General features: G+C 35.3%; 1 protein-coding gene across 5 annotated transcripts; it reads right to left on the bottom strand.

The window, feature by feature from the left end:
- Window positions 1-2,964: 2,964 nt before the first annotated feature.
- On the bottom strand, window positions 2,965-24,205 carry itprid1 (ITPR interacting domain containing 1). 5 transcript variants are annotated; one of them, XM_051098595.1, is made up of 17 exons: window positions 24,135-24,205; window positions 19,358-19,519; window positions 18,996-19,044; window positions 18,777-18,814; window positions 17,608-17,664; window positions 14,618-14,666; window positions 13,710-13,784; window positions 13,424-13,626; window positions 11,346-11,815; window positions 11,201-11,261; window positions 10,681-10,805; window positions 8,091-9,011; window positions 4,183-4,310; window positions 3,983-4,094; window positions 3,524-3,793; window positions 3,381-3,429; window positions 2,965-3,082 (listed from the first exon to the last, which is right to left on the bottom strand). In XM_051098595.1, the coding sequence occupies exons 2-16, from the start codon at window positions 19,476-19,478 to the stop codon at window positions 3,382-3,384; spliced, it is 2,727 nt and encodes a 908-aa protein (XP_050954552.1). In that variant the 5' UTR covers window positions 19,479-19,519; window positions 24,135-24,205; the 3' UTR covers window positions 2,965-3,082; window position 3,381. The 5 variants fall into 5 exon arrangements, with proteins under 5 accessions (XP_050954552.1, XP_050954550.1, XP_050954553.1 ...); XM_051098593.1 differs by lacking the exon at window positions 24,135-24,205 and adding an exon at window positions 21,064-21,199; XM_051098596.1 differs by lacking the exon at window positions 24,135-24,205 and adding an exon at window positions 21,064-21,199 and having other exon boundaries at window positions 4,013-4,094.
- Window positions 24,206-24,797: the final 592 nt, after the last annotated feature.

Genomic DNA, 24,797 nt, shown 5'->3' with positions numbered 1-24,797 from the left:
TTGTATAGCTATAAATGAGGCCAGAAGCCACACCTATAAAATTTACAAACGGCCACGCCCACTCTTAAGGGAAGAAAAAATGTGTTGTAACAATTAAATTAATTGTTCTACCTATTAGATTGTGTTTTATTAACATCTACACCTACCCCAACGCTAAACTTAGCTCTTACTATAATACAAAATCAGTATTATTGTTGTACAGTGTAACAAAAATAACGTTAGATTGATGTGCGCATGCCCAGTAGCTAGAGCTGTCTCCCTTCTAGCCTTAACCGTTCATATTCCAACCTGACTACTGGTAAGGGACCGTCTGCCAAGAACATAAATGTAAACGTAAAAACCTGGTCTGCCTGTATAAGGATTCAGTGTGGCACTTTACACATGATCCCTAAATTCAAAAAGAGCCGTTACCGTTCAGCTCATTCTCGTGATTGTTTTAGCTGATGTAAAATCAGTTATTTGATAACTTTTCGTTTGTTTAGGGTTTAGTACAACAATTTGAAACTAAAATATTATTTTTGATATTTCTGTGAACATATCTGAGAACGTGACAACGGAGTATTTCTGACAAAACGACTTAAACAGGTAAGTTTCTTACGGTGTAATTATTCAGTACTTAAGTTAGTCGTTTTCACACTTACATTGTAAAGTTAAATGCTTTAGTTCTGTTACGTGGTAAAACACTGAATCCTTACGAAAATTAACCATGGTTTTACTAAAAATAAAACCAAAAAACATGCCAACTTACTGATATGCTATTTTCTTCTGAGGCTAAATCTGTCGACACTAACTCGTCCTAGAGATTTAACTCTACAAACTCCAAACTCAGCCCAGATCTTCACACTGATCTGAAGTTAGTTGCTGTATCTTTTCTAACTGATCGGACTTACGATTTTGCTAAAAATGACAATTAAAATTGGGAAAAATCCCATAGACTTACATTAACGGAATGTTCAAATGAGCCAGCACTTTTCAAATTTCAACTGTCAAAACTCCCAGAATCCTTTGGGACTCAATCAAGCTTCCCTTCTATGTACTGTATTTCTAATCCATTTAAACTCATTCAAACTCATCTATCTATCTATCTAGAGTTCTATCTATCTATCTGTCTATCTATCTATGCCTAGCAACCAGAATCATGCTAGTAACTTGCTAATCATGCTAGCAAAATGCTAATAACTTGTTAATCATGCTAGAAACATGCTAGTAACTTGCTAATCATGCTAGAAACATGCTAGTAACTTGCTAATCATGCTAGTAACAACATGCTAGTAACTTTCTAGTCATGCTAGAAACATGCTAGCAACATGCTAGTAACAATCATGCTAGTAACATACTAGTAACTTGCTACTCATGCTAGAAACATGCTAGTAACTTGTTAGTCATGCTAGAAACATGCTAGCAACATGCTAGTAACTTGCTAATCATGCTAGTAACATGTTAACGGCATGCTAATCTTTCTACAATCATGCTAGCAACATGCTACTAACTTGCTAATCTTGCTAGAAACATGCTAGCAACTTGCTAATCATGCTAGAAACATGCAAGTAGCTTGCTACTTATGTTAGCACCATGCTAGTAAAATGCTAGTAACTTGTTAATCATGCTAACAACATGCTACTTGCTAGTCATGCTAGAAACATGCTAGTAACTTGCTAATCATGCTAACGACATGCTAATCATGCTACAATCATGCTAGCAACTTGCTACTAACTTGCTAATCTTGGTAGAAACATGCTAGCAACTTGTTAATCATGCTAGAAACATGCTAGCAACTTGCTAATTATGTTAGCACCATGCTAATAAAATGCTAGAAACTTGGTAATAATCCTATAAACATGCTAACAACATGCTAGTAACTTGCTAATCATTATAACATCATTGCTAGTCACGTTAATCACGTTAATAACATGCTAATAACATTCTATCTATCTATCTATAATCTGACCATTACTATCTATCTATCTATCTATAATCTGACCATTACTATCTATCTATCTGTCTGTCTATCTCTGACAGAATTGCCTTCAAAACATCCAAACGTTAACCTTTTAAGACTACTTTAGAATTCAAACTATTTCAGACTGAAAACCATCAAACTTAAAACTTCTTAAGCTAAAAAAGCTGTTTTTAAAAAGCATGTTTGTCTTGACAAACTTTTTTTATCTAGTTTAACCATGGTGTTTGTAGTAAAACTATAGTTATACAAATAGTAATCAATGTGCTAAAAAAATGTTTAAAAACATGGTCACTACACTTCATGGTTAATTTTCGTAAGGGTATAGTTTGTAGGCACCATTACAGGCCTTCAGCATTACCCAAAACATTTTGAATTTGACGGAATTGAATGGTTATTGCATAAAACATGTTTTGAAAGACTGTTGTAACGACGTGATTGATTTATTACGCCAAAACTGAGTGATACTAACAGTGTTTAGCTTATATAATTATGAATTCTGTTAATGTCGAACATAATCTTGGTTAAGAATTGGTATATTATTATAATTCAAGAGGTAAACTGGCTACTGAGAAAGCTATACTGTATTTGTAGACTACTATTGTAAATATTAACATACTATTATATGATCCCCCACAATCCCAACTGAGAAAGCTTTATTTCCTGAACTTTATTTAAGTACTAACATTTTCATTTTCAGCAGCAGCTGGTACTGTTTTCTGAGACTGGGCCATAGTCACCTCAGGAACACTTGAGGAATCATCAGATCACTGTCCAATCAGACAGGAGGACCAGCACTATGTCATCCACTGGTTCATCAGGAGAGCAGCAGTTTCCTTATACGGTCAGTGCAACACCACAATGATATGAAGTGTTTCATTACAAAGACAGAGACACAGAGATAAAGAGGGAGAGAACGTGAGAGTGTGAGGCTACTGGGAGGAGGCTCACTCTACATTATAAGAGACGTGTGTGTGTGCAGACACATAACTTAAATGGACACATGATAATGGTTTATATACATAGTTCTTTATTAGTTCTGTGCTCAAAAGTCAGCAATTCACTTTAGTGACTTCCAAAAAAGCAGACAAGATGACAGGTCTTCATTGGTGCATAGCTGCATCACTACAAGAAAGGAAAGACCAAAATTATTAATTTGATTTGTTGTCTGCATTCAAGTCAAATAAATTCCATTTAGAGCCTATAAAGTTTATATCTTACAATTCTGTTTTGCAATTTTGAGAAAAAAGTCAGAATTGCAAGATACAAAGTCACAATCACCACAATCACTGTGGTAGAAAAAAAAACAATTCCAAGCTGTAAACTCAAAATTCTGAGAAAAAGTCATAATAGCGACATATAAACTTTTATCAACAAACTATTTTATATGGTAAACTTCAAATAACTGATGAAGAAAACAAACCTTATTCCAACGAATTATTGTTGATTGAATGTTGTAATGAATTTTTCAACTGAAAGATAAAATTGCATTGTTAACAACACGTTTGGACATTATCATTATCAGATCCATTTTTTCTGATGATGAGGATATAAGGTGTTTCTTACACTTTTAATAAAAGCTACAAAGTCCAGCCTGTCTGGTTTACAATTGGCCTCCCATTGGGTTTGACAGGGGAACCGGTGAGGATCTTGACATGCCCCAAGACAGCTGCAGTGATGATGGGCACACCGCTGTTGACTGGACGTGAAGGGCGGTAGGCAGCACTGAATCGCCACACTCCTGGTTGAGGTTGGTTCTGAATGGGGCGTATCAGAGGGTGTAATTCGCAGTTGAGTGCACAGCTGAGACTGTTCGTCCATGAGCCGATTCAGCTTCTATAAACATAATACAGGGATAAAACAATGCTGTTCAGTGATCCATTTAATACTAAAGGGTTGGGTTCAAATTCATGCTTGAAAGTTTACCCCATATTGAAATATTTGGAGTACTTTCTGTGGCATTTTTGTCCCAAACCCTAGTTTCTGACCCATATTTACAGTTTAGTACATGGGTAGATTAAATACCATTTTTATGCTGTCATCATAGTGATGTACCAGATCAGACAGCTGCTGTTCAAGCGTCCCGGCTTCATGTTTGACAGCTTCTCGAAGCCTCAAAACATCTTCTACTTCCTCCCTAAGACACAAAATCAACTTCAAAATACATGCCACTGAGAAGCACTATTAATGAATCAGATATCCGTTATGACGGTATTCGTTATCACCTGTGAGAATCTGACAGAGAGCCAATCACGGATGCTTGTTCTTCTTCTAGTCTTACTTCAATTTCTGTCAGAACTGCCCGGAACTTCCTCAAACATTTCACCATTTCTTCAAGCTCATCTAGAGAATACTGGAAGAAAGAGACAGGATATTTTTCTGCTCTTGTCTGTTTCCTTCTGGGAAAAAAAGGTCTTTAAAACTAGTTAAGTTGGTTTTTGATGCATCCACCTTATTCTGCTTAGCTGCTATAGGGAAATAATGAGAAGAATAATAACATGCAGTAAACTGTAAAACTGTTTGACCTACAAACCGGTGTGTTCATAATTACGACAGTGTTTTAGTGCCATGTTAAAAATACAAAAAATCTTTCGAGAAAATCTTAGAGAATAAAGTCAAAATATTTAGACAATTTTCATGCTCTTTAATGTGGCGTGACAGATCGGTATGTAAATCACTTGTCTTTCCGATTACAGTGAGACATTTGTTTCATTAAATTAGGCTATAGCGTTTTTTTCATACCTTCTGATGTTTCTTCACGTTTATATCATGCTATAAACTTGAAATAAAGAGGAAAAACACATTTATAATTTGTATTTTGTGATAAAACTGACAGAAATAGAAAGCTGGATTGTTATATTAAAAGCAGCAAAACACAGAATTAATACAATTACTGGGTGGCTGGCACGCTACAAATAATGAATGGAAGACATTAAATATTATTTTCAGTCATTCCAAGCTTGTGAACAGTCACTTATATACCTCAGAAAAGATAACAGTATAACTTATGTTAACGAGTTGGAGTCACATCCCACTTTGGAACATTTTATGGTTGTTTTTACTTAAACACATGAGGAATAAAAGATTGGACACCACAGATGTTTTTGCAGAGTGGTGGTGGAATTTTCACAAAGAAAACAGTATAATTTAATTAAACAAATGTCTCATTGTAATTGAAAAGATGACTGATTCACATGAATACAAAGATCTGTCCCACCACAGTATGAAAAACACATTATTGCAAGACACATTGTATTTCAATATAAAACTGACAGAACACTGTAATAGCTATGATTTAATTCTCAAAATTTCAACTTTATTCTCAAAACATTTTGACATTATTCTCGAAACATTTTAACATTATTCTCGTCATTTGGACTTTATTCACAAAACATTTTGACTTTATTCTCGAAATATTTCAACGTTATTCTCAAAAGATTTTGACTTTATTCTCTAAACATTTCAACTTTATTCTTGAAACATTTTGTTTTTTTTTCTCAAAACATTTAGACATTCTCATAATTTTGACTTTATTCTCGAAACATTTAGACATTCTTGTAATTTAGATTTTATTCTCGAAACATTTCGACATTCTTGTAATTTCAACTTTATTCTCGAAACATTTATTCCTGTAGTATTTAGACATTATTCTCATAATATCTGGACTTTATTCTTGCAAATTTCCACGTAATTTCAACTTTATTCTCTAAATATTAGGGACTTTATTAATCTATTTACTAATCTTTAAATTTATTTATTTTTTAACGTGGCACTAAAACACCGTAAAACATAATAAAGATAATACATTAAAATAATTTGGTAAGAGACACTAATTTGTAATATCAAGCACCAAAACGAGCTGTTTTGTACAGCTAAACATAACTGGATGCGGATGAGACTGGAAGCTTGACCCATCAAATTGACAAATGGCTGTGCCCATTCTTATGAGAAAAATAAGATGGATAACAGTTGGTTTATTGCTAGAGGCTGGTTAAAACATGACGTCAGTCCCGCTACCTGATCCAGCTCAAAAACCTGGGTTGTTATAGTTAATTTCAAAATAGTAATATATCTCAATTATATTTAAATAAAACTAGCTTGAAGCAGGGGGTTTTAGCTGGATTTTACAGAATTTTGCAGTTTGTGACCCCTGACCTCCAAATGCAGGGAGCTTCGGTTGAGTGTTTGTAAGCGAGCATGTGAGTTGAAGGGGATTTTAGTGCGTGTGTTCTGAAGATTCTGAAGTGGTCAGTGTTCTCTACTGTTTTCCATTACACATGCAAATGAACTATACAAATTCAAATGAGCCTCATTAAACATAAGCAGTGCACACAGCTTTTAATCTCAGATGTTTAAGAGGCAGAGGAGTTTTTCCTAGAATAGAAATGTTTAATCTTAGTTTGTTCTTAAAATCAGAGGAAATATCTACTAGTGGTAAAGAACACTTGGAAATCCTTGCTTCAAATGAGGAGCTCCTCCCACATACGCCACGATGAGCTTGGTGGAACCATTGTTTTTTCATCATAAACCAAAAGATAAAAACAACAGGCCTCAATGGCAACAGCAGAACAATTTCTGTGGAAATTATCATTGCATAAAAATATTTACAAGAAATTCTTAAGCTGCCTATGCATTGAGCTGTACGCAACATTTTACGTTTTAAAAAATAAGTTATTTACAAAGAATGATTTACGTAAATGAAACCTATTGATGGATGATTTATACACACTAACAACAAAATTGATGAAATAGTGAAAAGACAATGATTTACAGCAAATGTTATGGCCAATAACCAATAAATGACCAAGATTAAAATGTATACTATTTATAAAATTGTAATAATTAGTAATAAAATAAAAACACTGTATATTCCTCTTGAGATTTCCTACAGATAACATTTGACAATGTTATTAAATTATTAGCGTTTTAAAATGTTATTTAAGTGAGCATTAAATCACGCAGTCTAAATTTAAAAGTAGGGAAAAATGTGCAATTAAATATACAATACTGACCAATATTAATATGGTAAGTTAAAATAAAAAAAAATATATAATATCAATCATATTTTTCCTGTAAGAGCGGCATTAGTAAATTTTCCGGTCTCATTCGCATCCAGCTATTTTTAGCTGTACAAAACAGCTTGTTTTGCTGCTTGATATTGCAAATTGGTGTGTTTTACCATGTTATTTTAAAGGCACAAAATATAATTTTTTTTATTAAAATATTTAAAAACCACTAGAACACTGTTATATATGTTTTAACTTGTGTACTTACATTATCCCAAATGTTTCAAAGAATGTTTAAATCTAGAGAAATAAGTTATTTTAACTAGTGTAACGGACCGTGTCATTGCGTCGCCTGCCAATGACGTCAAACACCCTTGATTTTTCCCGTTTTATTTTGTAGAAAACATAATACCCCAAAGATGCTTTAATACATTATGCATTTTATTAGACAGGTGGTGACAAACGCACAGAGTAGTAATATAACAACACTTTAACACACTCAAATGTATCTATTAGGATAAAACAGAGTTGCTTTTTCCTACATACGTATGACCGGAAGAAGCAGAAGCGGTCAACTATGGCATAATAAAAGTGCATCGCGCTCGTCTCTCATTAGCGATCACTCCAGCATCTTCGTTTCGCTTCTACGACTTTCAGCCCCACCCTGCTGCATACTACAGTGACCTTAATAAGTCTTTAATATATTAGCTTATCAATGAACATGATTTCTGTCGGATTGCATCCGCTGTGAGGATGAAGATAACAACTCCTATGATTCCACACTCAATCACAGCGTCATCAAACTACGCCTTTGTTTCATGTTTGTTTTAAACATGCGCCCTCTAGCGGTGAAGACTTACATATTGTGCCTCTTAATGTATTATCTTAATTATGAACAAACTGGTTTGCAAACAGTTTTACCGTTTACTGCACATTGTTATTCTTCGTTATTGCCTTATAGCGGCTAATGAACTGGAAGTCTCGTCCATAAGCTAACCTCCGCGTTGAAGAATAAGCTGGATACATCATGCATCCCTAACCATTTTGGATGTACAATATACAGCATGACTGAAATTTCACTCCCCAGTCCATCATAGTTAATGATTATTTGTAGAGCAACTACTTACAGGCAGACTGGAGGACAGGTCAGGTTGAGGTTTTGCCCAGCCATTGTCATAGCTGATCTGGGATCCACAGTAAAAGCATCGCTGTGCTCCTGCCCACAATGCACCCTGCAGTCTGTGATCCTCCTCCTCATATGACAATCCCGTGTCTAGAGATATTGAACGCAAACGTCCAAGATCTCCAGAACGTTCCACAGAGTTCCAGTGAGGTGGAGATGTGTCCACAGATGTGAACGGTGTCTGTGTGGTGGGTGTTTGTGCTGTTCCTGAGTCATTATCCGTGATTACATCAGACCAGGACCTTCTGGAGAAAGACTCTCTTCTGAGTTTGAGCGCTGTGGGGGAATTGTGTCCAACGGCAACGTCGGAGGTCACCGTTTTGCCCTGGGTAGAAGCTGGAGATTCCTGCTTCAGATCCAAAGCTGGATCTTTTTTGCCCACATCAAGATTATTTGTAAAGGCATTCACCTGCACTTCCACAACATCTGTCTTCAGATCAGTAGAATTCAAGTGAGAGTTTATCTCAGCAGATTTTAATTCCTCAAACAGGGACACGCCTTCCCTATAAACACGTCGGTCTAGACTTCCTGATCCTTGCAGTCGGTTGTGAATTTCAGTCTGATAACCGACGGGATCCATTTGAACAAAGTATGCTAGAGTGTAAACACCATTATTGTTAACTTTACTCATGTCTGGTGACGAAGACTTTTCTTTTTCACTTATATTCCTCAACTCTCCTGAGTCAAACACACTTTCAGAGTCTGCTGTTCCCAAAACAGTTTTGCTAGAGTGTGTCGTAGGCGAGGGTTTTTGATTCGACTCGGTTTCACAGTTCTGTTTATCTGTAGAGGGATCCTCCATTTCTCGCTGTTCTGGTCTCTTCTGTTGATCCTCTGTGCTATCTTGTGATATTGCATTCAGCATCTGCAAAAAGCAGAAACAGCACAGGAAATCAGACAAATATTTATAAACACACCCAAGCATGTGGTAAATATTAATGTAAACACATTGCTTAATGTCTGCTCCACTAAAAACACTGAATGTAACTGAATGTAAAGATAATGGCTTTAATGGCTACAGATATTGTATCTAAACAGGTTTCCCCAAAACTCAGTTTGTCTGTATTATTTAAACAAACAGATCTCAAACTGAACACTGTTTGAGCCAATACTGATTAGCCAGTCATGTTACGTTGTGACTTTTTAGAAGTATGGATGTCTTCCTTTACAAAAAAGGTTCATACCATTTTAAAAGTACAGTGATATTTACCAAAGTACTTCAAATAATATTGAAGCACTGCCATGATGCATATACAAAAAACAAAATGTATTTGCATTTACAGATCAATGTAACCAAATATATTAGTTCCACACAACTTAGTCAGAATTGTGATATAAACTCGCAATTCTAAGAACATATCAGTCTTCTTTTTCCCCACAGATCTGAACTTTATAAGTCACAACTGCAAGTTTATATCTCACAATTTAGAGAAAAAAAGTTATATATACTTCAGATATACTTTAGAGTTTATATCTCACAATTCTGACTTTATTTTTCGCAATTGTGAGTTAATATCACGCAATTCTAAGAAAAAAGCCACAATTGTGAATTTATATCTCGCAATTCTCAATTTATTTCTTGCAAATGCAAGTTTATATCACGTAATTCTGAGAAAAAGCCACAATTGTGAATTTATCTCGCAATTTTGACTATTTCTCACAAATGCGAGTTTAAATCTTGCAATTCTGACTTTATTTCTCGCAATTGTGAGTTCATATCTCGTGATTCTGACTTTATTTCTCACAATTGCAAGTTCATATCTCGCAATTCAGACTTTATTTACTCACAAATGTTTATATTTCATAATTCTGACTTTTTTCTCGCAATTGCAAATTTTTATCATGCAATTCTTAGAAAAAAGCCAATATTGTGAGTTTAAATCTCGCAATTCAGATTTTATTTCTCGCAACTGTGAATTTATATCAAGTATTTCTGAGAGAAAAAAAGCAACAATTGTGAGTGTATTTGGGGAAATAACTTATTTGGGGAAGAGTTTTTTTTTTTAAATGTTTTTAACAGAAATCTCTTCAAGGCTGCATTTATTTGTCCAAAAATACAGTAAAAACAGTAAAATATTATGAAATATTATTACAATTTATAATAACTGCTTTCTATTTTAACATATTGTAAAATGTAATTTTTTCTGTAATGCAAAGCTGAGTTTTCAGCAGCTGTAACCGTCTTCAGTGTCACATGATCCATTTTAATATGCTAATTTGGTTCTTAAAGTTAAAACCGTTGTGCTGCTTATTATTTCTTTGGAACCGTCATAATTTTTCTCCAGGATACTTTAAGGAATAGAAAGTTTAAAAGAACAGCTTTTATTTAAAAAAAAAAAAAAAATCATAAATCTTACTGATCCCAAACTTTTAAACGGTGGTTATTTTAATTATTTTTTAAAACACTGTATTTTTTAATTTCTCCATCACAATAAAAAGTAACAAAATAGCACATACAATCTATAGCACTATTAATATAGGTACTCAAAGTGTCTGCAGTATGTAAGTAAAGAAAGAACTGAAACACGTCTTACCTTCATGAGCTCGGGTCCAGGGTTGTTTTGCTGGGACAGCGCAGGTATGAACGGCTCCTCTAGAAAGCCGCTGCTGTCTGACTGACAACTGTTTGTTCTCATCACGTAAGACCCCATTCGTTCACCTACACGGAACAAAGATCAAGATTAGCATGTGGCCACATACCACAAGTGTTCAGAAAAACACTTAAGCCTTTTGATCAGACTAAACAAACAAGACCATTTTTCCACAGCACTGTGGTCAGGTGGACATTACCTCAGCTATACAGCATATAACCTGCTGCACATATGAAAATGACTGGACAATCGCAAGAGTCATTTGCATAATATCAGAGATGGAAATTGTTCTAAGTAAATTATTTGAATCCACACAGTGGCTTTTAAAAATGTTTGCTTTTCAGGAAGCAAAAGGAACAATATTGCATTTTAAATTGAATCTTTTTCTGAAGTACAGGTGTTAGCCTGTACAATGCTAGGGGTAGTTAATAAGGCATTTGCTAGCTAGCTAGGTTGTTAGCACCTCCAGGATCCACTGGACCATTACAGCTCCCAGGAACGCTTCCTTCATCAAAACTCTGGATCTGAAAAACAGGTCAACAGCTTTAGAAAGCATACAGTGTGGAAGTGCATACAGAGGATGTCACTGCAGATCAAAAATACTTCACCTCTTCAAGCTCGAAAGATTGAACAGGCCGTTGCATACTCTCCTCAGTTGAAAACGGGACAGAATTGAGCTTAACAGGGTTTGATGTTCCTCTTGCCAACGGGCTGTTTAGAACCAGCTCAGCTGCCTCTGAATTAACACTGTGCTCCTCTTCTAGTGGGAAGAGAAAGTTGTCTGACATCCTTGTGCATTTGGAAGGGATCTTTTTATCTGCTATTGGCATCCCAGAAGATTCTAGGCTGGATGGGGCTGGGGATGTCACAGAAGAGGGCATGTGCTGGTTCTGTAACGTTTTGGCTTGGCTAAGGCTCTTCTTAGAGGCTCTACGCAGAATCATGGCCATGCGTCTTCTTTTGTCCTTTGCCTCTGCAGACGTCCAGGAGGTGGGGTCCGCATCCAGATTACTTGCACCGACCAGAGAGGAGAACGTTGTGGTGACCTGCTGAAGAACCTCAAGTTGCCTAAACCGATCTGAACACCGGGAGGAAAAGAGATAGAGAGTTTCAAGACTCTTGCGTAAAATGCTGCTTATCAGACTTTCAACACACTGCAGCTGTACAGGAAATGAATGTCAACTTCTATTTTTCCTGTTTCACACATTCAACTTCTGAAAATATGCACTTTAAAAAATAAGAATGGGGGATTTTGCAGTAATGCCATAGAACAGGGGTGGCCAAACTCAGTCCTGGAAGGCTGGTGTCCTGCAGAGTTTAGCTCCAACTTGCCTCAACACACTTGCCGGAAAGTTCCTAGTATGCCTAGTAAGAGCTTGATTAGTTGGTTTAGGTGTGTCTAATTGGGGCTGGAGCTAAACTATGCAGGACAGTGACCCTCCAGGACTGAGTTTGGGCACCCCTGCCATAGAGGAACCATTTTTGGGTCCCCAAAGAAGCTTTTAGTGTTCTTAAAGAGTTCTTAAAAAAAACATCTAAATAACCTTAAATAGTTATTCATGAGTCCCTTTTTTTTGTCCTGAACCGTTAAACTGCCCGCTGTTCTTCAGGAAAATAAATAAAAATAAATAAAATAAATAAAAAAACAACACACATTCAGTATGATCGCTCTTATTTTGGTAAAATAATTAACATTTTGCAGATTCTGATGTAAACTTTTGACCTCAGCTGTATGTTTTTGTTTTGATCTTTGTGATTCCACCCACTGCCAGTTAACCCAATAGCCTAATGTTACTCTGGGTTGAAATTCTACCCAACATAAGAAGCCTCAGCATCCATCTAAAAACCTTTTAAACCAAAGGCATATAAAAACACAGATATATCAACTCAACAACTTGCAGTGTAAGGCTTGTCATCTTTCATTGTCATGTAATTGCATTCATTCCTCTTGCATGTCCTAATCTGGCAACTCATGGGAGCGTTGAGTCTGAGGAGGAGGGGGTGAGAGAAACAACTAATATTTTGAATTTAGACTGCAATTCCTGCTTCAACCACTAGCTATCAATATTAAAAAACACATCCTTAAAGTCTACAAAATCATAAACGGCTTTTCTGCTGTCATTATCCTCTATAACACAGTTGCTATTTACATCTCATATCATATGTAAACACTTGTGTTACCAAGGCAATGACTAACGCATTTGATTATGAGATCTGAAACAATAAAACCATATCCGTACTGGCTGGTCCGGATCGGCAAGGAATGAAACCAATATTCCAATGCCAAAAATGTGGCTATAGAGAAAAGATATTTAATAGGGTAATCCCCCCTCAAAAATGATGAATGCTTTACTTCTTCCATGGAAAGCAAAAGGAGATATTTTAATGAAGTAATGGCATTATGAAAGCATCATTAAAAATGTGGTCCATATGTCTTGTGCACTATTTTTCAAGTCTTCTTAGGCCAAAACTGTTGTATGACTTAAAAAGACTTTGAACATGGCGCACATTTTTTATGGGGTTTTTTTGGAGTTTGACAGCTCCAGTCCTCTTTCACATTCGTTATACTGAATCAGTGCCAAGAATATTCTTCTGAAATTCACATTTTGAATTCCACGGAAGTCAGAAAGTCAAATGAGTTGGAAACAAAATGACTCATTGTGTGAACTTGAAGAAACTTGCTCACTTCTGACATCTGTGTTTTCAACATCCATTCGGTTCTGCTGAGCTTCCAGAAAGAGCTGAAAGCTGATGCCACGAGCGCAGGACTGGTAATTGAGGAATCGGGCTGGGATTCTCCCTGTAATATCGGGCTCCTCAGTCCCAAAACCCAAATCCAGCAACAGTTCTTCAGGGTCATCCTGCAGTATGTTCAACACATCCATTACACTGCAAAACAAAAAACAACATTAGGAGGAACATCATGAAATCAAAGCGATTGACAAGTGGGAAGGTTTTTGGAAGAACCAGACCTGACGTCAGACGGTATTGAGACATTCGATGCAAAACTGTTCCACCTGGTCAGAGCAGGAGGATCGTGAGATGACCTGTGCGTGGATGACACCAGCAAAGATCAGTGAAGAGAAACCAAACAATGCCGACCTTCCTTTTCTACACAATCTCCGTCAGATTTTCCCCCGTTTCACTCATTTCCGGTCAGAATCGCTCTTCTCTTACTTCATCGCCCCATCAGTGACATTCCACCTCATGCAAACCAGCCCAGCAGCCCATGCGGTGGCATGTCAACAAATCAGCATTTGCATGGGAAATGTTTCTGGCAGGTGCCTGAACAAGCCTACATCAGCCTACATCACGCACATATACACACTTACACAGCACTTTGATATATAGTATATACATTCACATGCATAGTACATATTCATATAACAAATGTACCTCTTCAGGTCACTTCAAACGCTTTGATGTGACAGATATGCATACAGCAAAAGAACAGTGGATAGCGGTTACAAAAATTGCAAAAAGTTATATATTCTTTATAAATTCTAATATACTTTTCATCTGATCCTTTTTTAAAAAAATTCTTATATTGATTATTTTGGATGTTCAATTGTACATGGTTAGTTTTTCAATTTTGCTGCCATCTAAAATTCAATTAAAGTTAATATTAAAACATTTAACAACTGTTAAAAATAATCTTTAGCAAATCTCAAAATGAATATCCGTTTTTCACATGCTACAATTTTAACAGTTGCTTTTAGTTTTGTTTTAGTTAGACAAAAATAGTATATAACATTTTCATATCAGCAAATACATGCAAATAATTATCATCCATTGTCATTTTGGCTATATCCAGATGAAAAGTCAAAGTCATTCATGTTATAAATGAAAGCGCTGCATTCGATATTAAATCCGTTCTTACCTCAGAAGTTCTCGTACAGTCTTGAGAGAGCGTCTCCCATATAAAGATGCTGTATCAGACACAAAAAAAGCACAGAGGAGGTCTTATAAAGATGGAAAACATCTGTGTTTTCAATTAAACACCTCCAGACAGCAGTACAGAAGCTATATTAGGTCAATATTCTTCATTGTTGTTTTGATGTCCTGATGTCTTCTCATAAACAGACTTTGGCATGTTGTCAGGAGCATGCTGATGCCTTCTCAAAAGTGGACCCTGATCCAAAGCGCCCAGCATATTTTCCTAAACCAGCATCTTTGTTTAATCTTGGCGGATTCCGAGGAGCAACAATCCATTCCGTCCTGTTCCTTCCATAGCAGCCGTGTTACCAAACCAAAGCACCTCATTCACTAGAAGGGGAGTGTCTGGCAACGCAACTGACATGAATGACTGATTCACAGGAGGTACGCAACTTTTCTTTAGAAGAGTCAAACAGACAAGAGTCAAGACGCTCACTACAAAGTGACCTTGAAAGAAAAAGAACCCAGGACAGAAGACAGGCAGAACATTGAAGAAAAACAGCACACTAAAGAGAAAGAAAACAATTATAGGTGGTCGACGTGAATATGATCTTTCAGAAATGTTAACAGATAAGAATATCTGGCAAGCAAGCATATTGGGATGCAGCTGATTGTATGCTACTGTATCATTTGAATTTTTGTAGTATTATTCTGCATTTTTTCTTAAACTTGTTAATGAGGAAGCTACACTAGATTGCACTGTAAATGTCTGAATACTTTTTGACATTTTTTAACAGATTTCCTAGTGAGTCGACAATAAAGATTTTGAACTTGTTTGGAAACATACTTTCATACTTACATCTAAACATCATACCTCTAGTATCTTATCTGTTGCAATTTACGGTATGTTAGAACATGTCAGAGCTTAACTTGCGATTTCATTGAAGTTTCTGTAACACAGCCCTTGGTGCCTGAAGTGAAAGGTCAGCTCAAGGTAAACATCTTCAAATTTTCCTAACGCCGCAGTTGTCAGAAGGAGTGTGCACGGGATTATTTAGCCTGGTATGACATGTACTTGCATGTATATCAAATTGTATAAGAGTTGACAGTTGATGCCTTTTTTGTTGTTGTTGTATTATTCTACTTACAGATGAGGACAAAAGTTTTCATACACCTTGCAGAAACTGCAAAATGTTAATTATTTGACTGAAACAAGAGGGATCATACAAAATGCATTTTATTTTTTTTGTAGTACTGACCTGAATAAGATATTTCACATAAAAGAAGTTACATATAGTCCACAAGAGAAAATAATAGTTTTTAAAAAATGACCTTGTTTAGAAGTTTAGGCTTGATTCTTAATACTGTGTTGTTAACGGAATGTTCCACAGCAGTGTTTTTTAATGTTTAGTCCCTTGTTTGTCCTCAACAGAAAAATTATTTGGTTTTTCAGTATTTTTTTGTATTTTAACCCTTTCCAACAATGACTGTATGATTTTGAGATGCATCTTTTCACACTGAGGACAACTGAGAGACTCATATGCAACTATTACAGAAGGTTCAAACATTCAGTGATGATCCAGAAGGAAAAAAACAATGCGTTAAGAGCCTGGAGGGGGGGGACTTTTGAAGTTGAAGACTTTTCTTATTTTGTCTAAATATCTTTTTTTATTATTATTTAGTACTGCCCTTAAAAAGCTACAGAAGATACTTGCATTTTTCCCAGAAGACACAATAAGTTAAGTTTACCCCCTGGCTCTGAATGCATATTTTTTTTTTTCCTTCTGGAGCATCAGTGAGCGCTTGAACCTTCTGTAATAGTTGCATATGAGTCCCTCAGTTGTCCTGAGTATGAAAAGATGGATTTCATCACGAAACAAAAAAAAAAAAAAACAGCTGTGGATCATTCAGGTAACAACACAGTATTAAGAATAAAGCATATGTAAACTTTCAAACAGGGTAATTTTTGAATATTTAACTATTATTTTCTCTTGTGGACTATATGTAAATGTCTTTCATGTAAAATATCTTATTCTGGTCAGTACGAAATAAAAAAAACAACATGCATTTTGTATGATCCCTCTTATTTTGGTCAAATAATTAACATTTTGCAGATTCTGTGAGGTGTATGTAAACGTTTGACTTCAACTGTATATGTGATTTTAAATTGTTCAGTATTACATACCAACTTATTTTCTCTATACATGTCATCAGGAGGAAAGTACTTCATGTTTTTATTTTTCAGTTAACTAAACACACTAATCCTGATGTCACGAAAATAAGTTATTGAATGTGACAATCAGGTCTCTTAAAAATAAAAGTATAGGAAAGCTGCATTTATATGAATTACTTGAGTTCCTGAAAGCCGAAAGTTGTCTAAACTAAAACAAAAATAATACTCAAGTAAATCTCAGGTTTTTGTGCATTATTTATTTTATCTTAGAATCTTTTTTTGCAAATTATACGTTGACAATATCATTATAAATGCTAACACTAAAATCTGATTGCATTAGTTGATCTGGTTGGTTGGTTTTCTTCCCGGACCTACGTGGATGTTGGTTTAAGAACATGTCGTACTTGGGTAAATCTTGTTAGGCTAAGATGCATGTATTTTTCTGCTTTATCTACTCCTTATCTTTTCTTGTAACTGGAAACCTTGCAGTAGCAGGTGATATTTCCACAAATGTGCCATGACGCATCTCAGACTGGTGTCCCCTGAAGCATGAGACAGCGGGGACTGGACTGTCTCAGTTTCTGCCAGTGTTTGTGTTAGAAGGTATGGAGAGGTTTGCCATGTTTAAAATCCAGGGTTCACACAGGCTGAATGCTTCAATGTATTCCAAAACACATATTTCTTAAGCCACTGTATGTTCAATATTTTAATAAAGAATCATTTAAACCTTAATGCCAACTGCTGTCATTAATTCATACTGATCATATGTCCTAAATGAGCATTTAATTAAAACTGAGCAATACAAAACGGGCAATGTTTACCTTCCACTCCCAGTGCCAGATCATCTTCTCCACTCTGGTTTCTTCTTATGGGCTTTACTGAAAGCAAAGCAGTTTGTTTTACAATACAATATTTAAAAGTGTGAAACTCAGAGGCAATAAGTCATGGCCTCGGGTCAGTAGGTCAGCTGATCTGCTAACCCTATTATAATGGTTTAAACAAGAACACTGTCCTCCATCACAGAGAAATGACTAATTGAGTGACAATGTTTACACAGAGCTCCAGGGTTGGCATATTCGTTGAGCTGGTCACATTTATCAAACAGTCTGGATTGAAATAAACTGTACACTGCCATTCAAATGTCTGGGATCAGTAAGACTTGTAATGTTTAAAAAGAAAAAGTCTCTTATGCTCCTCAAAGCTGAATTTACTTGATCAAAAACACACAAAAACCCAGTAGTATTGCAAAATGTTATTACAATATAAAATAACGGTTTCTATTTTAATATACTTTTAAAAAGAATTTATTCCTGTGATACAAAGCTGAATTTTCAGCATCATTGCTCCAGTCCTAAGTGATGCTTTAGAAATCCTTCTGATATGCTGATTTATTATTAGAATTATCAATGTTGGCAACAGTTGTGCTGCAAAATATTTTTTGAAACTTTTTTTAGGATTCTTTGATGATTATATAAAGTTAGAAAGAACAGCATTTTTTCAAAATATAAATCTTTTGCCATCACTTTTTAACAATTTAACACATCTTTGCTGAATAACAGCATTAATTTCTTTAAAAAAAAAAAAGAAGGAATAAAAAATAACTGACCCCAAACTTTTGAATCGTAGTATGTATTGTGAGAAAAGCTTTCTATTTTAAATAAATGCTGTTCTTTTTAATTTTTTATTAATCAAATAATCCTGAAAAAAATATCACAGGTTTCAAAAACTTATTAAGCCGCACAACTGATAAAAAAATCAGCATATTAGAATGATTACTGAAGGATCATGTGACACTAAAGACTGGAGAAATGATGTTGAAAATTCAGCTTTGCATCACATTAATAAATTCAATTTTAAAGTATATTAAAATAGAAAAGCATTATTTTAAATTGCAATAATATTTCACAATATTACTGTTTTTTCTGTATTTTTAATCAAATAAACGCAGCCAGTTTGCCTTTTTTTTTGCAAATGGGACACGTAAACTTACCTGTCGTCTCATGGACAACCTCTGGTTTTGTATCGTCCCTAAACAAGGAAGTCAAATTATATTAGTGCCCATAGCGGAAATGCTTTGAAGAAAATAATCTGGGAAGAAATGCAAATTATAACAGACGGCATAATAGAGCAGCTGAAACCTTTGAGAATGTTTTATTCCTAAATAAAGCCACAATGAAAGAGGAACAAACACTTGTGAGATTCAGCTTACTTGGAGATTGTGGTAAGCCAGCGCTCTACGTTGTCTTCATCACACTTGGCTGTTCAAAAAAAGCACCGCCAGTCATTACAACATTCACCTTATTTCTTAAATGTTCAAAATGTATTTGTGAGGTCTGGATGAGCCATTAAATTACAGAGCTTCAGGGATACATGGGCGTTGACTGTGCTGCTTTGCATATTCTATGAAGTGAGCAAGACTTCTGAAGTCTGGATGATCCATGGAATTACGATTTGGCCGACATTAACTAACACTGACTATCATAATAAAATTTTCCAGTTCCCTGGAACATCTCAAACATCAAAGTCTACAGCCTACTTCAGTGAACATCTAACAGACATGCATTTACTCACTTGTGTCTGAATTGATAATAGGAACAATGTCAAAGCTATCTGTCCTGTTCCATCTGGTCCTGGAGGTCTGTAGAATTGCTCTTCTGGCGGCTGATTTACTGGTGGACATTGTTGTGGTCATTCAAAACACCTCAATATGACTTAATCTTCTCTAGATCAACACTAAAAGAGACAAATATATTTATTCGCAGAAAGGTTTACACAGTGAACATGAAAATAGCAAGCATGTTTAGTATTTATGGTATATGTGTATGCTTTTTCATTCATGCTATTTATTTATCTATTGCACAACTGGGCTAAAGACTAAAACACAACACAAACATGAAAGTACTTTCGTAAATACCTGTCTGTCTCTGCGTGATGCAAAATTTTCCTAATCCATTCCGCCAGGTGACTACAATTTTGGTGTCATTTGATCTAACAGTGTCGCAGATTTATGTAGTAAATGAGAATGCCTGAAATATCTGAACTAACTCAGCAAGATATGCACTAAAAAAAAACAACAAAAAAAACTGAATAATATAGGAGTATTAAATATTTAGTTAAAAAGTTACAAAAAGTGAAAGTAATTAGATTGTGCCTACAAATAATCAAAAACTAAAATAAATAAACCCTTGTTTTAGCCAGTTTTATAAATGGAATATTTTTGGCAACTATAAGAAAAGAAAAAAATAAATAAAATAAAAAACTAAAACATAGTGTGTGTGTGTTTGTATAATATATACACTACCAGTCAAAAGTTTTTGAACATTAAGATTTTAATGTTTTTTAAATAAGTCTTATCTGCTCACCAAACACACAGAACACAGGAAAAGCAATAGTATTGTGAAATATTTTTGCTATTTACAATAACTGCTTTCTATTTCATTTTTTTAAAATGTAATTTATTCCTGTGATCAAAGCTAAATTTTCAACCTTATTACTCCAGTCCTCACATGAACTTTCAGAAATAATTTTAATATGCTGATTTGCTGTTTAAGAAACAGTTATTATATTATTATTAATATTTAAAAACAGCTGAGTACATTTTTTCAGGATTCTTTGATAAATAGAGATCCAGCCAGAAAAAAAAAAAAAAAAAAAACACCTCAGCTGTTTTCAACATAATAATAATAAATGTTTTATGAGCAGCACATCAGAATATTAGAATGATTTCTGAAGGATCATGTGACTGGAGTAATGATGCTAAAAATTAAAAAATGTATTGTTAATTTTACTTTCCCTTTCAATATAAAAGATGGGCGTAGTACTGTTCATGGAAAGCGGTTAACACACCTGTCTGTAATTATCAGGTGTTCCTGAAGATCTTATTTATCTCAAGTTCAGGTGTTTTTTTCATTAGTGTTGAACGTGAACATTGCTGGAAGGTAAATCTCGAGGAACAGGACCAGGCAACCCAATAAACAAAACAAGTCTACCAACTACAACACTATATATTACAAACAAAAACAACGATATATAACGAAACCACAGCAATCCATGTTGCGCGTAACAAAAATGAAAGACAAACTAACGCCTAACGATTTCGTGAAACTACCAATAAACTTTCTGCACGACAGATGAACGGGTGAAAACTATCCTATGATGAAACTTATATCGATTTAAACCATCTTATGATCAGCAAATGCTATTCAAAACTCTAATCAAGTTAGGAAAATAAAGACATGTGATCAACCGCAGTTTTGACCACCATCACCAACACTCACCTGCGCGTTAGCGGAGCATATCCAGACTGAACACCTGCCTCAGCACGCCTGCTTTAATGTTTCTTATCGCTATATCAACCTCAGCTAAAAACAGAAACCCACTTCTTATTTAGGCCACATATGTAGGGAAAAATACGGAACCCCTTAAGGGACATGGTGGTGAAAAAAATCAGAGTGAGTGAAAAAAAAATTCAGGGTGGGAGGAAAAATATTTTTCAGATTTTTTTGCGTTCCCTCGCAAAACTTTGCGTTCTCTCGCAAAGTTTTCGTTCTCTCGCAAAGTTTTTTATGTTCTCTCGCAAAAACTTTTGCGTTCTCTCGCAAAGTTTTTTATGCGTTCTCTCGCAAAACTTTTGCGTTCTCTCGCAAAGTTTTTTTTGCGTTCCCGCAAAACTTTTGCGTTCTCTCGCAAAACCGGTTGGGTTCGGACAAACACTTCCTGTTTACTCAGCTCAGTATGTTCACAACGGAGCGGTTCATATAAGTTTTATACTGAACTTGAACTCAAGTGGCCTATTATAGAAATACAGTCATTTAATTGCTTATAGTTTAAGGCACGATTTGGGAAAATCCTAAAACGCTTAATGTGGATTAATGTACTAAAACAGTGACAGCGGAGGCCCAATTCGGTATTAATAAATGCTATTCATACTAATAAAAATTTTAATATTAATAGCATTACTCTCAATAAAGCAGTCATAAATGCAACTTGCTTTTCTTCCCACAGAAAACCTTTAGGATACAGAAAACGCTTAATGGAAGCTAATGGACGAATTAAGACGGTATTTGTAGTTACAGTGGTTTAAGTATAGTAACCATGGTTAATTTGTTTGCTGCTTGTTTAAAAAAATTATAAGTTTTTGAAAGGAAAAATAAAACAAACAAGTCACGTAGCCTGTTAGTCCCATTTTATTCAGAAATAATACTACCAGCAGGCCTACAGCGTGTTATAATACCAACATTATAAACACACATAGCCTAGGCCATTAGTTCCCTGCACTTCACAGCAAATCCTTTAAATTTAACCGTATTCAGAACAGACCAAAAACTAAAACCAAAAAACTATAACTTATTCATTTTTAATGAATACATATAATATAATGCAGTATATAATAATAGGTATAAGCTTATAGCTATAAATAAACTAAAAGAAATAATTTAAAGCGAAACTGAAAGTATGGGCTCACGTATGGCTCTCCTTCAGCACAAATCCAAATGTTTCCATATTCACAATGTATTTGCAGCTAAACCATTAAATTAACCGGGCTTTGTACGTTCCAATATCGACATGAAAAAATCATAGTGAACAAAAATGTGCTGCAGTGGATTGGACCGGTGCTCACGCTGTACGACACAGACTAATACAGACTATTTGAACTGACTAGTGTAAGTTTGTATCTGTTTGGGTGATTCTGTGTATTATTTCAATAATGAACAGGCTGCGAGGCGCCAGCGCGATCAAACAGCTGAAATATAAAAACTGTAAAAAAAAAAAAAAAAAAAAAAAAAAAAAAAAAAATATATATATATATATATATATATATATATATATATATATATATAAAAAAACTGTCTTCCATACAGAAAAATACCCTGTGCGAGTTATTGTTTTTCATGTTTAAAATAGGAGAATGCAATATCCAAACGACTGCAAATGCAACATTTATTTTATATAGCAGTTCAACAAAAAGGGTAATATTAAGTGACATTTTAAATGTAGCCTACATTTTAAACACATGTTTGTTATATTTAACGAAATAATAATAGTTCCAACGAAATCCGCAACAGAACTGGCGTCTCTCCAAGCAACAGCGGTGTTTCGTTTCTGAATTAATCTGCAGCTTTGAACCATTCGGAGAGTCCGTGATTAATCACCCATTCATAACTACAACCATTTGCTTAGTTATTGAATGAATGAATGAATGAATGAATGACGGGACGCCTTGCTCATTAAGACAGTGACATGCCGCCACCTACTGGAACGTTTGAGAACCACTAGTTTAATGGATTACTTCATTAATTGCCTATTTTTAATAAAACATAAAATGTTGGCTTTTTATATCATTGTCTTCTTATATTAAGCTAAGGTACATTGGAGAGCTTTCTGTTCATATTCGGGGCTTACCTGCTTTCTTACATTTAAAATGTATAACAAACTCTATACCGAGTTCGGCCTTTTATACTCTATTATCCCGTTAATTTTTCTTTCTGGGGGATACGCTTAACGTGCAATTTAGCGGGTTACGTTTATATACTGAGCTATTCTGGTATATAAGGTGTGTACTGAACTTGGTCCTACAGTGTTTTACATTTTAGAATGTACCAAAATCGTGCCTTGATGTATTTATATAATAGCCTACTTGAGTCCAAGTTCAGAATCAAACTCTATGAGTCGCTCAATTGCGAACGTGCAATGTAGGAACCACTACAAGCTGTAAAGTAAACAGATAGTGTTTGTCCGAACTCAACTGGTTTTGCGAGGGAACGCAAAAAAGTTTTGCGAGGGAACGCAAAGTTTTGCGAGAGAACGCAAAAGTTTTGCGAGGGAACGCAAAAAAGTTTTTTGCGAGGAACGCAAAGTTTTGCGAGAGAACGCAAAAGTTTTGCGAGGGAACGCAAAAAAGTTTTGCGAGGGAACGCAAAGTTTTGCGAGAGAACGCAAAAGTTTTGCGAGGGAACGCAAAAAACTTTGCGAGAGAACGCAAAAGTTTTGCGAGGGAACGCAAAAAACTTTGCGAGAGAACGCAAAATTTTGCGAGGGAACGCAAAGTTTTGCGAAACGCAAATGTTTTTGCGAGAGAACGCAAAAAAATCTGAAAAATATTTTTCCTCCCACCCTGAATTTTTTTTCACTCACTCTGATTTTTTTCACCACCATGTCCCTTAAGGGGCTCCGTAGAAAAAGGCAGAACGCGTATGCAAATAAAGAGAAAGGAAAACAAGCACAATGCCGACGTGTGAACGCGCTGTTCTCGCGTTCTCCTTTAAACCAGATAAATATTCACATGTGCACGACTGAAAGAGGAATTGGGCTCTGCTTGCGTGCAGAAACATGATATTTGTTGCCTAACCTGTTAGAAGGAAGCTTGAGCCGTTTCACAATACCGCCATTGAACCTGTAAATCACCAGTGTGACAAGAAGTGCTAACAAAACAATAAACTATCCACAAACAAAAGTGATTATTTATACATACATACATACTCACTCACTCACACACAGACATATATATATATACACTAACGTTTTAAAGTGCAAATTTAAATATTAAGCGTTCTGTTTATACGTGGTGTGCATGTGGAAGTATTCACTATTTTTATTATTTTTATTGTTGTTATAGAGTGTTTTAATGCCACAGAACCAATCCAAACTCGCATATTTTGCTGATTATTGCTGCTGAAAATGGTCAATTATTGTCATGTTTTGGGCTGTACTAATCGGTAGGACCAGGAAAAACATTATAGACTGCCAAAAGTTATAACAAATAAAGGAGAAGAGTGCAAAAAACTGAGGAACAAAAGACGTTTGTGGTTGGCCAAACTGAACCAGGATTTCCAGTGTAAAAAAACTTGACAGCATTGTTTATTTTTATAATTTCCAGCCAGGTAGGTGAAATATTAGGCTAATATCCTAATTAATACTGCTCCTACGTATCTTTACAACCTATTAACTTTAGTTTGTAGAAATTTTGCGCTCTTTCCTGCTTACTAAGTGCTTCTCTATATGATTTAGCAGC

This window comes from Labeo rohita, chromosome 24, assembly GCF_022985175.1.
Source record: "Labeo rohita strain BAU-BD-2019 chromosome 24, IGBB_LRoh.1.0, whole genome shotgun sequence".
In the NCBI taxonomy this organism is placed as follows: Eukaryota; Metazoa; Chordata; class Actinopteri; order Cypriniformes; family Cyprinidae; genus Labeo; species Labeo rohita.
Note: the sequence above shows the minus strand (reverse complement) of the source record. Positions and strands in the feature narration are given on the sequence as shown.

Bases quoted from the DNA above. Each gene is read 5' to 3' on its own strand.
- itprid1 (XM_051098595.1), bottom strand. From the start codon at position 19,478: ATGACCACAACAATGTCCACCAGTAAATCAGCCGCCAGAAGAGCAATT. The intron at 19,045-19,357 runs GTGAGTAAATGC...TTTTTTGAACAG, and splicing joins TATTATCAATTCAGACACAA to CCAAGTGTGATGAAGACAAC. The intron at 3,430-3,523 runs GTAAGAAACACC...TTTATCTTTCAG, and splicing joins TTGTAGCTTTTATTAAAAGT to TTGAAAAATTCATTACAACA.